Below are 15,659 nucleotides of genomic sequence, written 5' to 3'. Positions count from 1 at the left end.
ATCTCGAGCGAGCAGGAGGCGGAGGGTCTCATCCTGTGCCGCCCGTCAGGCAGCTCGCACGGAGCCCTTTTTGTCTCCCTCCACCCCCAATCCCCTGGGCCTCCCGGCTCCCCGATTCCCCCAGGGTGGGTGGGCAGGCCGAGGCCTGCGGAGGGTGGTCACGCTGCCCGCGCGCGTCCTCACGAGCAGAGGCCGCCTGGTCTCGGCCTAATGTATGTACACATATAAATATAGTGTTCGTCCAAATGACATTCCGCTCACTCTCCCTCTGGCCCACCGCCCTCCCCCCTTCTTCTTTTCATCATCAGCAAATAAAGATTAGCTGGGAAGATTATAGAAAGCGTTTTCAGGCTGGTGCTGATCTTTATTCCGGAGGCTTTGTGATGATATTGATGATGATGATGGTCAAGTGGACAGTTTGATTTTTGTGTTTGGAGCTAGTTATAAAGAATCAATATTATATCAAGGGGTAACTTTCGTGATAAAGGACTTTAACCAGTCCGGCTATTCATCATAAGTCTGTAGCAAGCAGATAGGTCAAAAGAAATTATATTGCACTAAAGAGTGAGTCTTCTTATCTCTCCCATACCAGGGGAATAGGGACAAGCCGATCGATACAGTAGCTGCTGTATACTTCTTGCAATTATCAATAGCTGATTTCGCCTTTTGAGGCCTGCATCTAATAATGCAAGCTAATAATAATCGTTTGAGCCTCCCTATGGGCAAGGGAGTCAAAGTTTTAGCTGGCCATTATTTATGGAATCATACATGCTGGAGTGCCCCAGCCGGGCCCATATACAGCCCAGATACGCGGCTCGGTGGTCACAGGAGAAGTACTTTCACATGGCTTGTGTCCCTAAGTGTGAAGACAAATGGCTCCGTGCTGATGTTCCTCTGCGTGTGACATAAAAAGACATGGAATGTTTGCCTGTGATGCCTACATGTGAGGTTGTAAGCCGAGCTGTAAAGAACATACAAGACAGCTTCGGAGCACACAGACCTAGATGGATTTATATATTACACACGTGGCGCCTATCTATAAAAATATTTAGACATATTTATCTCAACAGCTTTGAAAGCAAAGGGGGTGACAGCAGGAGTTGTGTGCAATGTGGGCAGGGCAGTTAGCTATATGTTGGGTTATTTAAGGAGAGCATTTTATTTTTACGGGGAAAGTGATTTTCAAATGGGTGAGCAAGACGCTCAGAGAAAAAAAAACATACATATAATTTTTGGCTACACGTTTTCTAGCCCACCCCCCCCACCCCGCCCAAATGTAATAGAAAAGCAACATCTTTATAATTGGCACTTGACATGCTGTTTGCGTTGGGCTGTGGTACACCAAGCACAGATTTCCTGTTGATGGAAACATTTATCATCATGATTGCCCCAGAGTGGCAGGTGGTGTTATCAATTACCTCTTCTTACCAATAATAATATTAGTATGGTAATATCTTTGCTCAAGTGAGAACCAATTAGCAGTCACTTGTCACAGCATTAAAGACACAAAATCAGGCTGGATTTAATGGTAAGGACCTAAAACAAAAGTTGGGGTGGGGGAGGAACCAGAGACAGGGGAGAGAAGGCCAGTGAGAAGAAGAAAAGAACTTTGATTTGGGAGGGGGAAAAAAAGAATGAAAAGAGACAGAAAATAAAGCTCTAACATTTGAATACTCTTTTTGTATAAAGTAGCTGGGGAAATAAGCACACTGTAAATAAAGTGCCAAATGCACCTTATGCAAAACTGTCTTTTGTGGATGAAGAGCCAGGTAGCTTCAATAAACTGGGACATTAAAATAGAACCAACTCTCCAACATTCCCTTGTCAAATCAATCTTGCAGATAGGCTTTCTGTTTTATCTGAATAAATGATACAAATTAATCAAACACCTAATTATACGTTCCACTAATGTAAAATATACAGTATTAATTTGTAAATAATATTATTAAGTAGACAAAATAATAACGTGTCGCCTCCTAAGATGAAAACAACATTGCAAGAGGAAAGACAATTAACAAATTAGATTTAATTATAGGGAAGAAAAGCAACTTTTGTTTTTGCAAGAGTGTTTAGGTATCACAATATTTTAATAGACAGTGGTCATGTGACGGTAGGGACTTGTGTGTCGCCAGTGCAACTCGGTGTCTGCGCCTCGGATGCACAGCTCCGGGGGTCCTCCAGTCTGGGCGTGACTGGAGGACACATCCTGTACCTCATCTGTGACGATACTCTGCTTGACACGTTGTCGCCTGGCAATAAACCTATTGTTGGGACTCAAACTTTAGACGCCTATGCTTTCATTAAAACTGGCTGCACTAAATAAAAACAATTAAAGAAAAGTTTCAGACCTCAGTGGAGGGAGGCGAGGAAGGGAGAACAGGTAACTCAGGAGGTAACTCGCCTTTTATTTTCGGCCTCTACTTTTTTTTTTTTTTAATTTTATTGACCTTGAACACCCGAATCAATTTTTTAAAAGGTGCGCCACACAATTTACTGATCCGCACCATTCTGGCAGTGGCGGGGAATTTGTGTAGGTGCCCCTTTCACAGCTTCCCTGGCTCTTTCGCCCAAGTCTTTGCTCCATCTTCTCAACGAAATCCCAGCGCGGAGAGCGCGGGGGGCGAGGCGCAGCCCGCACCTTCGGCCAGGCGACCCCACCGGGCGCGCCCTGGGCGGGGACCGCACCCCACGCCGGGCCGGTCGGACCGCGAGCTCCGTGTCCTGCTCCGCGGCCGCTCACTTTGGGGGAGCCACTGCGTCCACCGCAGCGCCGAGCCCAGCCTGCTGTGTCTCCGCACTTACAACGCGCAGCGCGGCTGGCGCGACACCTCTGCAATCTGAAGGCTCGCTTCTTACAGATAAAGGGCCGGGGTCTCACTTTCGCCTTCGCTGGAGGGACTTAAGATCCTCCCCACGGCCGCACACCGTAGAAAATGCAGAGCAAGTCGACGGAATGAAGCAGTGGCGTTCAGGAGTCCGGGAAAGCCCTAAGGAAATCGTGCCAGTGTGTCGGAGAGAGAGTGGGGGGCTGGGACGGGCGGACGAATGGCTATAGGAACAAAAAAGGTGGGGCCGGTGCGTGCAAAGCGGCCCAAAGAGGAGGAGTCGGTGACACCGGGCCAGGAGGCGGCCGGGGAGCCGGGCTCGGGCTTCCTCTGAGGGGCTTCGGACGCCGCGGGAACCTACGTTTGCTTCTTTTCCCCAAAGCGTCGATTTTTGTAAAAAGAGGGAAAAAAGAGAGAATTAAGCAGGTCACAACAGGCAGTGCACCTTTAACCCGACCCACCGACGATCGTTTCGTGTTCTTTCTCTGCCGGGAAGCAGACATCTACCTCTCCGCTGCGGCGCTGCAACTTCCCCAAACTCTTGTCCGTCCTGTAAATTCTGCAAGAAACTTCCACTCTCTACCACCGCCCTCCCCCACCAACACACGTCCCTTCCTCTTCCCTCCTCTTCTCTTTGCCACTCTTTTGCCAGGAGAGTTCCTGGCCTGCTCGCCCCAAAACCCTGGCTGCAAACTTTTCACTGCCGAGCGCCTCTGCGCCGGATGCGAGAGCGTCCCCAAAATGCTTGCAGCATTTGCCAAAGTTGACAGCGCACTGGCGATACAGACCTTTCTCCCCACAGCTTAACTATAAAAGCGCTACCGTGGTGTGTGTGTGTGAGGGGAGGGGTAACTCTAGATTTCGAACATCTTTCAGATGTCATTTTTTTCTTTTCCAAAACAAAATTACCTAAGTGAATACGCCTGCCACCAAACAGCAAAACAAAACCGACCTTCAGGGATTGGTTGGGAGGGGGGTGGCAAAAGTGACGGCGGGGTCTCTTTGGAGATGATTCCAACCTGTGCACTTCCTTCCTCTGTATGATTTTCCTGCGCTTTTCCTGGAGCCCAAAGCTGTTGCTTCGTGAAACTTACACGATTAGAGGCGCGCGGGAGAACCGCGGCTGGGTAGCGGGAAGATTCTAGAACGGAAAAGCAGCCCTTGGAGAGCCGGGCGAGCGGCGCAGGGCCGGGGTCCAGCCGGGGCGGGGGGTCCCCACTAGTCAGAGCCCCGCGCCCAGCCACGCAGGGAGATCGCAGCCCTCTGGGCGCCCGGGGCTGTGTGCTCGCCGGCTGTTCCCCGCCAGCACGCGACCCTGGGGGAAGCGCCGGGAGGCCATCTGTGCCAAAGCTTCGTACCAGACAGGGCCACTTGTGAGGACAAAAATAATAAATTTAGGAAATGAAAAAAGACACGCTGGGACGGGAGCACAGGCGCAGGCTCTGCGGCGACGGGGCCTGGAGCACATCCCAGCAGCCGCTCGCGATGGAGGACACGCGCGGGAATGAGCGCGCGGGAGTGGGCGAGGGCGCGTGTGCACGGCTGCGGTGGGGTGCGCGCGCGGGGGCGAGGGCGCGTGCCTGACAACCCGCGAAGGGTGGGTGCGCGTGCGGGGAGCGCGCGGCGCCGACTGCCCGGGGATGCTGGGCCGGTCCGAATGTGCGCTACCCCTCACCTGCCCTCCCCCCACGTCGCCCCCCGACAGTCCTAGAACACGGGGGGCCGCGCGCGGGACTTTTGTGGACTTGGAACTTTCAGTAACGCGGTCTCGGGGCACCCTGCGCCCCCTGCCCACGCCACAGGCGCCCCGGGACTGCACCCATCGGGCAAGGGAACTGGGGGGGGGAGGACACCGGAGCCCTGTCATCCCCTCCCTTCCCCTGGATTTAAGGAGCCGCTGGCGGCGGGGAGGCCCGGCGGGCGGGCGAAGGGCCGAGGCGGCCCCGGTGGCGGCGGCGGGCGGGGCGGGCGCTCAGGAGTCGAGGGGCCCGGGGGGCGGGCGGGGAGACGGGGGTGGGAGCGGAGGGGAGGGAGGCCTAGGGGAGGGGAGGGGAGGAGCCGCTCGGCCCGCGCAGCTTCCGAACCGGAAAGTTGGTCTTGCCGAAGTCCCGCCACCCCGGCGTGCGCACTCCGCTCCGCTCCGGCCGCGAGCCTCCGGGCCGGGCCGGCCGCCGGGGGAGCCCGCGGAGGGGACCCGAGCCCGGAGAGAAGGTCCGGAGTGAGGGGACACCAGAGCCTGAGCGGGGCCGGCGCGCCGAGAGCCGCCGCGGACGAGTGGAGGCGGCCGACCGGCCCTCCGCGCCCGGAGTGCAGGAGGCTCGGCGCCCGAGCAGCCCGGCGAGACAAAGGCGCCGGCCGGAGCCCTGCCCGCGGCCGCCCGCTCCGGGAGGGGCGCCGGGCGGCGGCGGGGGGGGCGCGGCGCGGGGCGCGGGCGGCGGCGCAGCCACTCTATAAAGGAGCGAGCCCGGCGCGCCGGCGGAGAGGCGCCGCGCGGACGCCGCCAAAGTTTGCTGCCTGCGCCCGGGGCCAGGCGGCCGCCGCGGCCCGCGCCGCTCCCGGCCCGCCGGGCCGCACTGGGCGCCGAGGAGCGCGGAGCCCGCAATGTGAGGCGGCGCCGGCCGCGCGCCCGGGTCCCGCAGGCGCCGGCCCCTCCTCGCCGCTCGGCCGCTAATTGCGAGCGCGGCCTCATTTGCATAGGCCGCCCGAGTCCGCTGGAGGCCGGCCAATCGGCGCGGCCCTCCGCTAATGGCCATGCATTATTCACCAGCCTAATTGCTCAGCCCCATGCGCGGCCCGCGCAGCCGCCGCCGCCGCCGCCGCCCGCGCCCCGCGCCCCGCGCCCGCCCGGCCGCCCCGCGCCGTCCCCGCTGGCCGCCCCGCTGATGCCGCTGCCCCGCGCGGGGCCCGCGCGCCGCTAGCAGCATGTCTCGGCGCAAGCAGGCCAAGCCCCAGCACCTCAAGTCGGACGAGGAGCTGCCGCCGCCGGACGGGGCTCCCGAGAACGGTGAGGGCCCGCGGACCGCGGCGGCGCCCGGGGGCCTGGGGGGAGCGCGGGCGGCGGGCGCCGCGCACCGGGGAAGTTCCCTGGCTCCCGCGAGCCAGTGTCTGCCGCGCGGCGCTCGGCCCGGGCGGGCCTGCCCGGCGACCCGGTCCTCCACCGGAGCGCGCGGCGCGGGAGTGCGGGAGAAGTAAACTTGGCTCGGCCGCCCGGAGTTGAGCTGCGCACGGAGGCGCCACGGCTCGGGGACCGCTCGGAGTCCGCGCTGCCCGGCGGAGGCCGGCGGGCCGAGCCGGGCGCTCGCGGGAGGGGCCGCGCCGCCGCCTCCGCGCCGCCCCTCGGGCTCCCCGCGCCCGGACGCTGGGCCCGGCCTCGGCGATCGCGGCGTCCCCCGGGCGGGCGCCGCGGCGGGGACGCGTCCGGGGCTCACCCACCACCGGACGCGGGCCGGGGAGGCCGCTGCCGGGACAGCTTTGTTAGGCGCCTGGCGCCCTGGCCGGTGCGCGCTCGGAGCGGGTCCGCCGCCCTGACCCCGGCTGGCCAGCGGCCGCCCCGTGTGCCCTAGGGCCGCGGAGCCCGCGAGGTCCGGGCGAGCCGACAAACCAGTGATCCCATTCCGAGGAGAGTAGGAAGTTGGAGTCGCCTGGCCTTTCCTAATGGCCGCCTTGGGAATTAACCCCGGGGTGAGCTGCGCCGCGGCGCGGGGGGGTGGTCCTTGCACGCGGTAGGATCCCGGCACGTTTCTGGTGCCTCTCGGTTTTCTGGGGCCTCTTCCTGTTCTTTTGGAGGCGCCGCGGGCAACTCTGCAGCCAGCTGGCGGGTAGGAACTTCCTGCCCATCCAGGAGGGAAGGTAGGAGCCACGAAAGTTAGCGCCCGGCGAGCAGCCGGCTGGCCGTGGCCGCGCCCCAGCCCGGGAAGTTAGGGCCCCGGCCGCTCCGGCCTCCCGCTGCCCACGGGTCCCCAGGGGGCGGGAGGGGCGGCCGCGGCGCGATCGCGGGACGCAGGGCGACCCTCCACTGCCCCGGAGCCCGGGCAGCGAGTAGTTTGTTCCCTGCAAAATAGGCCGGCCAACTTTTTGGATTAATCTATTATAAGTGGTTTAGAGCAGATACGCGTCTTTTCGCTTTGAGAATTAGCCTGCAGAAAATAAAAGGAGTTGAAGAGTTTAGCGTGCGGTGTCGTAAAGTTTGCAAAAGCCGGTATACGTCCTCATCGGAATGGAGAACGGGAGTAAAGACTTCTTACGTGGCTGGGAATTCAGGAATTAAACAAAATTTGAGAACTCGTGAGGGTCTTTTTGTCGCAGCGGAGGTAAGGGAGTCTTATCTGTGTCGCCTGGTCACCCAAGATTAGAACGGGAGATATGCTAAAAAGAAACGCTTGCATATGGTGGGTAGATTAAGGACAAAGAATCTTTTTGTCATGGAAATGGATTTTTTTTTGTTTTGTTTACTTCATCACATAGAATTTCTCACACTTGGTTTGTTTTCTATTGCCCTCAATGACTACATGATCAAATGAATGGATTTATTTCTGCCGAATGAGAAAGACAGTCTTTCCTTCAAAAGAACTACATTGCATCCCAGTGAGGAATTTTAAAGCTTTATTATTGTGGCTCCTGAATAGCTTAAAATCGGCTTTCACAGCCGCCCCAAAATGCAACAATGTAAATACTTCTCAGCTTTGTAGGGTCGTTATCAAAATGTGCAATGTCTCCTTTTATTAAAGCATATTTTAATTAATAGAGTAAAACCCCTTGTATTTAACAATTAACAAGCTGAGGCACTGCTATTCATTTTTAATTTCACTTCAGAAATGAGAGCGTGGTGAACCTCCTAGTATAAGCGTGTGGAGGGGTCCAGAGCCCTTATTTGAAAACCTAAGATGGAGTAAATTATTCAGAAGTTCTCTTTTGAATTCCCCTTGTTGTTACTGAATTTATTTAGGGGTGAAACATATTCAGGTTTTTTTTACCCACCGTGGGATTAAAGTTTTTGTCAGGCTGTGTTTTTCACAACCATTCCGAGTTGTAATCAAGATATTGCCACAGTTCCTGATCATATTTTGCAACAGGCCAAAAATAGCCTGTCTGGGGCTGAGGCTTAGTCAAGGAGTGTGTTCCCTCGATTGTTCGGGCAAACTGTTTAAAAAAGAGTTCTTTCTGATTTAATTATTCTGAAGCTGATTGTTCACAGAGCATAAAAGATAGTCTGTTCTCTCTTCACTTAAGGCATGTTCACGTATATATTGCTCTGTTGTACTGATCGTCATCAGGAGGAGAACTAAGTAAAATATTTTTTTTTTAAGATAAATGGTTGTGAAAACTAAATTACTCCAACGTGAATCAGATATTCTCAAAATTATATTTTGTTAAATGCAGTGGAAATAAACAGACTATGCATGAAGTTATAAGTGAGCTAAGTTAGTTTACAGTGTTTTAGAAACGAAGTAAATAATTCCTTTGTATTACTTTGGATGTTACATGTTAATTAAAGCAGTAGATGCCCGCAGTAAAATTGAAGTTTCTTGATAATGATATGAAACACAAATATTCTACGCAAAATGTTTAGTATAATATGGGGGGAGGCAGTCACATTAATTTACAGTAAAAGACTTTATTTCTTAAAAAAAGAAGAAATATGACTATTATTTTTCAGGCTTTGGTTTTTAGGCAAGCAGTGAAAAGATAGCTGTCCAAAAATGCTTCAGTGCTCTCCAAACCTTATTGCAGGAATGAAATATGATGACATATGTAGAATGAGAAAAAGTGATAAAGATTTACGTAAAGTTCTAAAGTTATCCTGTTGTAAAAATGTGTTTTAAGGATGACTGGGACTAAACTTACATTCCCACTAGGTACTATCTTTTAAAATTGCAAATTGTTTCATTCCTGTTTCTGAAAATTTAGAAATAAATGGGATGCAGCTTTAGGATTCAGTTAATTAAATGTATGCCACAATAATGAAATCTTTTGAGCCAGCTGAATATTTTTGTTCTAAAAAAAATTAATTAAAACTTCTAATGACGGAACAGCACTTACGCTCCTACTAAGAGCTTTAAAAGGTGTATTGTTGCTGTCCTTCACTGGATAAAATACAGCTTAGGAAAGATACATTTTACTGTCATTAGAAGGAAAATATGTATTTAAGGAGAAACAAAAGGATATTATAATTTAAAGCAGTTTGCCATCCTGTATTTTGTTTGTTTTTATGTTCTGCCAACTCACAGTTACATGGCTATCTTAAAAATCCTTTTAAATGATCCTGTGATTTAAGACTTTACCAATGGTATTCATAGACCGTGTTTGAATTAAGGGGAAGAAGGCCCCCAGCCCTGGGTGAAGAGATCTTTTCTCTTTTATCTGTCTGTGCATGGTTTGCCTTCAGAGCTCTGGGCACTCACTCACACACTTACAATTCAGCATTCCAAAAGGAAACAATACAGAAGCCACTTTCTGACATCCCTAGGCAGACTGTTTTCTCTGAAACATGAAAGGTAAGGAGTAAGTTAAGCAGGGAGGGAAAGGAAAAGAAGAATTTGCGAACGTTTATTTTTTAAACGACATTTAAAATCCTAACCTATTTAAAAATGCATAATTTGGTGGCCAATAAAAAGCATGCCAATTAATTCTCACCTTACAGAGAAAGAGCTGATTATGTTACAGTTAAGGGATTTTTTTTTTTAAGGCACATTTAAACTTCCACAATCTACTCATAATGCAATATTTTTTGATCTGTTTAGAGCCAGAAAATGAAGAAGGTATGGACCAACAGCAGGAATTACTTACCAAGCTGATTATTTTTTGTATACAAGATGATGGCAAAAGCAGGCCAAAGTGGGTCAGATTTCATTTTCAAGTACAATCTCTAAGAGGCTTTGCCATTCACCCCAAGATAGCTCCGAGAACATGTTCTTTTGGGGGGAATTCAGCAAAGATACAACCAAGGTTTCCGTTCTGTGTACTGAACACCAGTTAGAATTTAGCATTCTTAAATGTAAGTATTTTATTTACATGAAATAAAAACCTTCTTAACTGCCAATGAGGTCATGCCCCATCCTTCAATGCTGCAAATAGTTTCAAGAAGGATAATTTTTAAACAATACTTATAATAGGAAGAGGTTTCGTTGGTTTGTTAGTTTTCATTTTCCTTCATGATTTCTTGACCAGTTGCTAGGATACGAACAGCATATCTTAGTCTTGTGAAGATGAGGGCTAATTCTACCACTGGTGGGACAGGTTTGTAATTACAGCATATGTGAAGTTGCCACCCACTTCATATAAAATCAGGCATAAATAAAGTCTACGTAAAAATTGAATGTTTTACTATTACCTTACATTAACTTTTATATTTGAAAAAAAGATCCCTGTCCTTAGATTTTTCTCTTGTAAGTTGAACACCTTTATGATCTAAACTGCAGTTAACTGCAGTGTGATTCCCAAGCAAATAAGGCAAGTCATATCACAGAAAGTGTGAGATATTAACTGAAATAATAAAATAATGTAATGGGCTCTATTTATGTTAGAGATTAGGATTTGATCTGTTTGTTAAAGGCAAGAATTCTCTGGGCTGAACCATTGTCCACCAAAGAGACCTGAGGCTGCCAGGGTTGCGTCCAGCTCCGTGGTGCCCTCCGTGGGCCTGTCTTTTCCAGTCATCCCAGATTCGTTATGCTTACCATCGGGGACCCCTCCCCTCCTAATTCCCGGGAAGCCTTGGGGCCCACATAGCGTCCAGCCTTGGTGGCCTGGGGTCTGTGAGAAGGAGGGCTTGCAGAGGGCTGGCAGCTTCCGACCCATCTCCGCGAAGGTGGGTGGTTCAGGGTGCTGCTGCGACAGACCTGCTGATTTAACCTTTGCCTGCTTTGCCCTGCCAGGGGTGGCCACTAGATGTCAAGCTCATAATACAATGAGTGCATCTGTGCTGTTGACCTTGGCAACAGGACTCACCAGTGTTCTGTTAAGTGTTAACACTGGCTCTGAGTGCGGACTGGGGACCCACGAGTTTGCTCTGTGCTGCTCGGTTTATCAAATGCCCATCTAGTTCAGCACAAGTGTTTATAGTGCTCAAAGAGGGGAGAGAGAACCGTTTTCTTTTGTGTGGCTGTTACATCTTGAACTGTTTAATTAACCCTGCAGGTGCCGTGGCACTTGGTCTTAATTTGCCGTCATTCTTGGTCCTCTTTTCCAGAGTGCCCTCTTCACAGCACCGTTTGGTAATTGACTTAGGGCTCTGCACATGCAGAGCCACTAGCTTCAAGCCCCCAGGGCAGGGCTTTTCCTGGATGATTTTTTGCATGTGTGTAAACTTCGCCCGTAGAAATGGACCAGTGCGGTGAGGTGATGACAAATCATGGAAATGATTTAATGACCTAACCCCGAGTGCAAGCAGTCCGATGGTTACAGTGGATCGGCGCCTTGTTCCCGGACACCGTGTAGTTCCTGCTGCTCTGGGGCTGTTTAGACCCAGGTGTTTATACGTCTAAGTGGCTTTGCTTATTTATGTATTTTTATGCACAGTGGATTTGAAAAGTGACGTGTCGAGGCCCGTAGGCACTTCCGCAGAGGCGTGTCGTGGAGCAGCACGTTTAATTTCATGTGTGAGTTTAAACCTCCGCCTCTGAACCGAAAGTGACCCTGCACAGACCTTGTTTTTCCCCCTCCCCAGACCTTGTTTTTCCCCCTCCCCGAGCTTTGATGGAAACTGTTTGCGTTTGCCGCCGTATTCCAGGTTTGGGCGTTCTCGGTGAGGCACAGTGATATCCGTGTATTCATCGTAAGCGAGATTACAGCGTAACATGTGAGTGAAAGAACTATTGTGCAACCTTGAAGTGTAACAAACATCTTATTATTTGATGCAGCAGATAGTTAAAACAAGTGAACGTTGTGGCCGCTTTCCATCTGCGTGTGTCCATAAAGGAAACAGTGTTTCCCCTCCCTGGTGCTTCACACCACAGATGAAAAACCGCAAATGTTTTAAACAGAAGACATTTGGCGCCTGTGCCACAGGTGGTCCTTACTTAACAAATTTGAGGCGTGGGCCGCTGAGTCGGCGGAAGCGGCCTGCGGGTCAGTGCGGCTTGGGCGAGGCACGAGCGCCCTCCGCTGTTCCGCTCCGAGCTCACACGCTTGGAGGTCTAGGAAAAGGACAAAATTTTTCTGTTGCGTCTGGAATTTCTTCTACATTGTTAAACACAGTAGGGGTCTCTATTTGTCTCCTCCTGTTTCACAGCTTGGGCTCAGTATGTGATAATTCATCTTTCTTTATGGGATTCAAAGCTATCATAAGGAGTTAAAAAGAATTAATTTGCAAGAAAATAGTGTCTCCTAACAATTTGGGAAAACTTGAAAAATGCTTCCTAGATTTTTAAGGGATGGAAAAGGCACAGGAGAAAGTACGGTTTCCTTTCCTCGAGACCCACGTGGCATTTTCAAGTTACTGATTAAAGTGGAGAAGTTAACATTCCTTTTCCCGTAAGGAACAACGTTTGCTTCTCTTTTCGTTAATTGTAAGGGATTTAAAATGCGTAGCAAAAGTGTGCCAGAGTAAAGGTGAGAGTTTGAGCTTGATCAGCAAAATTATCAGACACCTGTTTACTACTCTTTGTAATTCAGTTACTTATTTACAAGGCACTGCCTCCTGGAAGGAGAGAATAAGAAAGCCGTGCTGAGAACTGCAGTTTGAATTTTTTAAAGAAAGCATCTTGTCTCAAATATTCTTATCTATGTTACAGGGATGCTTTTAACTCGTGGCTTTAAAAGATCCTCGTGAGTGTAAACATTCTGCCCATCTTCTGCCACGTCGTTTTTATTTGGAAGGCCACATACGCTTTTGCAGGCAGCGAAGACGTGATCCTTGTATAATATGATCCTTGTATATTGTATAGCAGACCAGGAATCGGAGCTGAGAGAGGAATGGGAAGGGGATCCTTTCACACCCAGAGTTATCCTAAGAATAGGGACATTTTTGCTAAACGTTCTCTGCATTTTTTATCAGTGAGAAGGAAAAAAAAACATGTATTTTTAAGACTGCTGTTGAAGCTGTTTTTTGGTTGGAGGCCTCCCTGAAAGGCGATGGCACCCTTTCCCCATCCTGCAGCCCCGAGAGGCGGCACACTTGCTCAAGAATGTTTGAATGGTGAGGCTTAGAAACCCTGGAAATCTCAGGTATAAATAGCAAGTATGGGGTTAGCTGTAGAGACTAATTGCACATTTCCTCTCCACCTGAAATAGCTTCCTCTTTTAGCCTCCGTGCTTTTCGCTCCTCCTGACTGCATTCAGGAAGACAGACTCGGCGTTACGTACAGACACCCGGCTCACAGCCATGGCTGGTACGTCCTCGGTGTTAGCAAAGTAGAGAGTTCTTTCCAATACATCATCTTCCTCGTATTGATACCCAGCGAATACAGCAAACCTGTGTGGCACTTTCAGAAAGTAACCTCAACCAAATATTCCTGTTAACCAGGAAGGGAAGACTCTTGGTTAAATTCTGTTACTGGGTGCATTGGTTGGCATTTTTCTTCGCTAGTTCTAAGAGAACCCTGGTGCCCTGTAAGCCCCTGCCTATTTACAGTTTGAAGTCTCTTAGTCATTGACAAGCCAGTATGCAAAAAATAAATTATTTCGACATTAATGATAATGTTAACAATGCTTGTTTTTCAGTTCCCCCTTTAAGGAAGAAAGAATTTTCCCATTGCATTGGAAATAAATTTCTCAAACCTTGTACTGTTGTTACAGTGGCTCATTGACGTGGTTTTACCTTGAAACAAAAATTTTAAAGCCATATCAATAAATGGGTATAATAACTTCTATTTTTAGAATGCAAAAGCCAGTTAAAAATGTAAATTTAATTGAAAGGTAGTTGGATACATTTGAATCCGACATAATACTGGCTTAAGACAATGGCAGGATTAAGGGCTTTAGAAGTTGCATGATAAAATTTGGAGCTGCTGTCAGATCTCTCCTATATGGGTTTTCTAGTTATATAGAAAGCATTTTTTTAAAGATAAATACTTCCAGATGAGCACATCTACACTGTAACATGATGCATGTAATCGCTGTAACAAGAACTGCCATCGAAGCAAGTTATAACAACTTATTTTGCATCTCGCTCTCCTGAATGTGGCAGAAGGTCGCTGCTTTCACTCTGGACTCAACTGCAGTCTTGCTGCTTCTAAAGAGCTGTGTCCCTAGTGAAACAGGCTCGTTTTGGTTCTCCCCTACCAACCAATTCAGTTGAAGTGCTTGTTGTTGTTTGAAAACATTCTTAAAATATGCACCCAAAATTTCAATTGCACACATGACGTATTAGAGGCTTTTCATTTGCATTCATTGTATTCAAGACTGTCTTGTGAAATTTGTGCTTCTCTGTAACTTTTATGGAATGCTAATCCTACTGAGATTTTGATAGTGAAACGAGTGGAAATAACAATTGAAGTGATCATGTTATGGTACTTAATACAGACCCCAGTAAGAAAAATTATAGGTGGTGATTCTAAATTATTTGCCCCCAATAAAAAAATCTGAATTGTATTGAAGAATTTTTTTCCTTCGCTAATTGTAGTTTTTAAAATATGTTTTAGTTAAAAGGCAAATTTATTATGAAACTTGGCTTATAAAATCCAACAATTATCTGTTTTGTTAGGTTCATTAACATAATGAACTAACAGGTCTAAAATGCCATTTTCACCCAATTTCCTCCCTCCAATTTTGCTTTCCTTCTTCAATTTTAGAGGAATACAGTGGAAGCTTATTTTACTTTGACGAGAATATCTTCACTGTGTTTAGGTAATTATCAATTTGCATTAAACAAAATGGCTTATTATTTGGTAAATGGTACTTAAATATTATTCTATGCACAGTTTCTGCAATTGAGAAATAATTGTAATTTTGCTAACCTGCCAATGGGAGAAGAAGGAAATTACCTTCCCAACTTCCATGAGTTTGGAGGTGAACCCAAAATACTTATTAACACATGGAAAAAACCAATAGAAATGTAAAAATTTATCTTTAAAGTAAATAGAGATTTCTTTGGGTTGCTTAAGACCTGTGAGAAAAGTACAGTGTAAAATAAAAGTCCTGTTTCTCTATTTCACGTGCCATAGTTGTTACAAAGAAAATCTGGGAAATGTTCATTTGTAAAGATATAAGTTATTTGTAATTAGTTAATTCTTCCAACAGTCAACGCACTTTAAATGATCCAGAAATCAGCCTGATTTTTAAGCATTGTCTCAGTGAATTGTCCCTAGCGCATATTCCATATGAAAAAAAAAAAGTATTCTTTTATAGCACAGGGAACTATATTCAATATCTTGTAATAACCTGTAATGGAAAAGGATCTGAAAAAGAATATATATATAAAACCTAAATATATATATACATATAAATTAACTGAATCACTTTGCTATACACCTGAAACTAACACAACGTTGTAAATCAACTGTACTTCAATAATAATTTTTTAGAAAAAGTATTCTTTGGACAAAATATACACTGTGTTTGTGTTAAATTTTAAATGTATGTACCATTTGAATGCTTTTGTATACCATGTAAGTTATACATTTTTCTTCTCTAAGGAATAAATGTAAAAAGCATTTCAAGAAATTAGCAATATTTAATTTCTTGGTGTTTTTCTTTTTAAAAAGTATTAAAATTAAAAATCTCTATGAAGACTACGGCAGGCCTTCTATATCATAGCTTTAAAGTGTTAGTGTTCAGTTATAATTAATAATTACACTAGTTATGATGTACTGTAACACGGCGTCCAACTTGATTGCTTGCTGCAGATGAACTTTTTTTTAATGGCCACTTATGTTTTTAATATGTGGGTCTACAGGA

At 48.1% G+C, this 15,659-nt stretch overlaps 2 protein-coding genes across 13 annotated transcripts in view; one reads left to right on the top strand and one right to left on the bottom strand.

Annotated features, from left to right (window-relative positions):
- Positions 1-2,006: 2,006 nt before the first annotated feature.
- On the bottom strand, positions 2,007-5,578 carry LOC309611267 (uncharacterized protein; the record flags this gene model as incomplete). The annotated part of the gene is made up of 3 exons (XM_082355454.1): positions 2,007-3,194; positions 3,778-4,195; positions 4,910-5,578. 3 exons carry the CDS (start codon positions 5,576-5,578, stop codon positions 2,875-2,877), a joined length of 1,407 nt encoding a protein of 468 aa, XP_082211580.1. The 3' UTR covers positions 2,007-2,874.
- A 129-nt stretch (positions 5,579-5,707) lies between these two features.
- The window catches only part of SALL3 (spalt like transcription factor 3), a 51,427-nt gene continuing 41,475 nt past the window's right edge, over positions 5,708-15,659 (top strand). For all 12 annotated transcript variants that reach the window (XR_014234449.1, XR_014234450.1, XR_014234451.1 and 9 more), the window contains exon 1: positions 5,708-5,829. Coding sequence is in view for 1 of the 12 variants with exons in the window: in XM_082355620.1 (XP_082211746.1) it covers positions 5,748-5,829 (82 nt within the window). In the remaining 11 variants the exon portion in view is untranslated. The remainder of the gene's footprint in view (positions 5,830-15,659) is intronic.

The sequence above is a fragment of the Balaenoptera borealis genome, assembly GCF_965194805.1.
Source record: "Balaenoptera borealis genome assembly, chromosome: 14".
Lineage (NCBI taxonomy): Eukaryota > Metazoa > Chordata > Mammalia > Artiodactyla > Balaenopteridae > Balaenoptera > Balaenoptera borealis.
The sequence above is the reverse complement of the archived record's forward strand: the minus strand, read 5'-3'. Positions and strand labels throughout refer to the sequence as shown.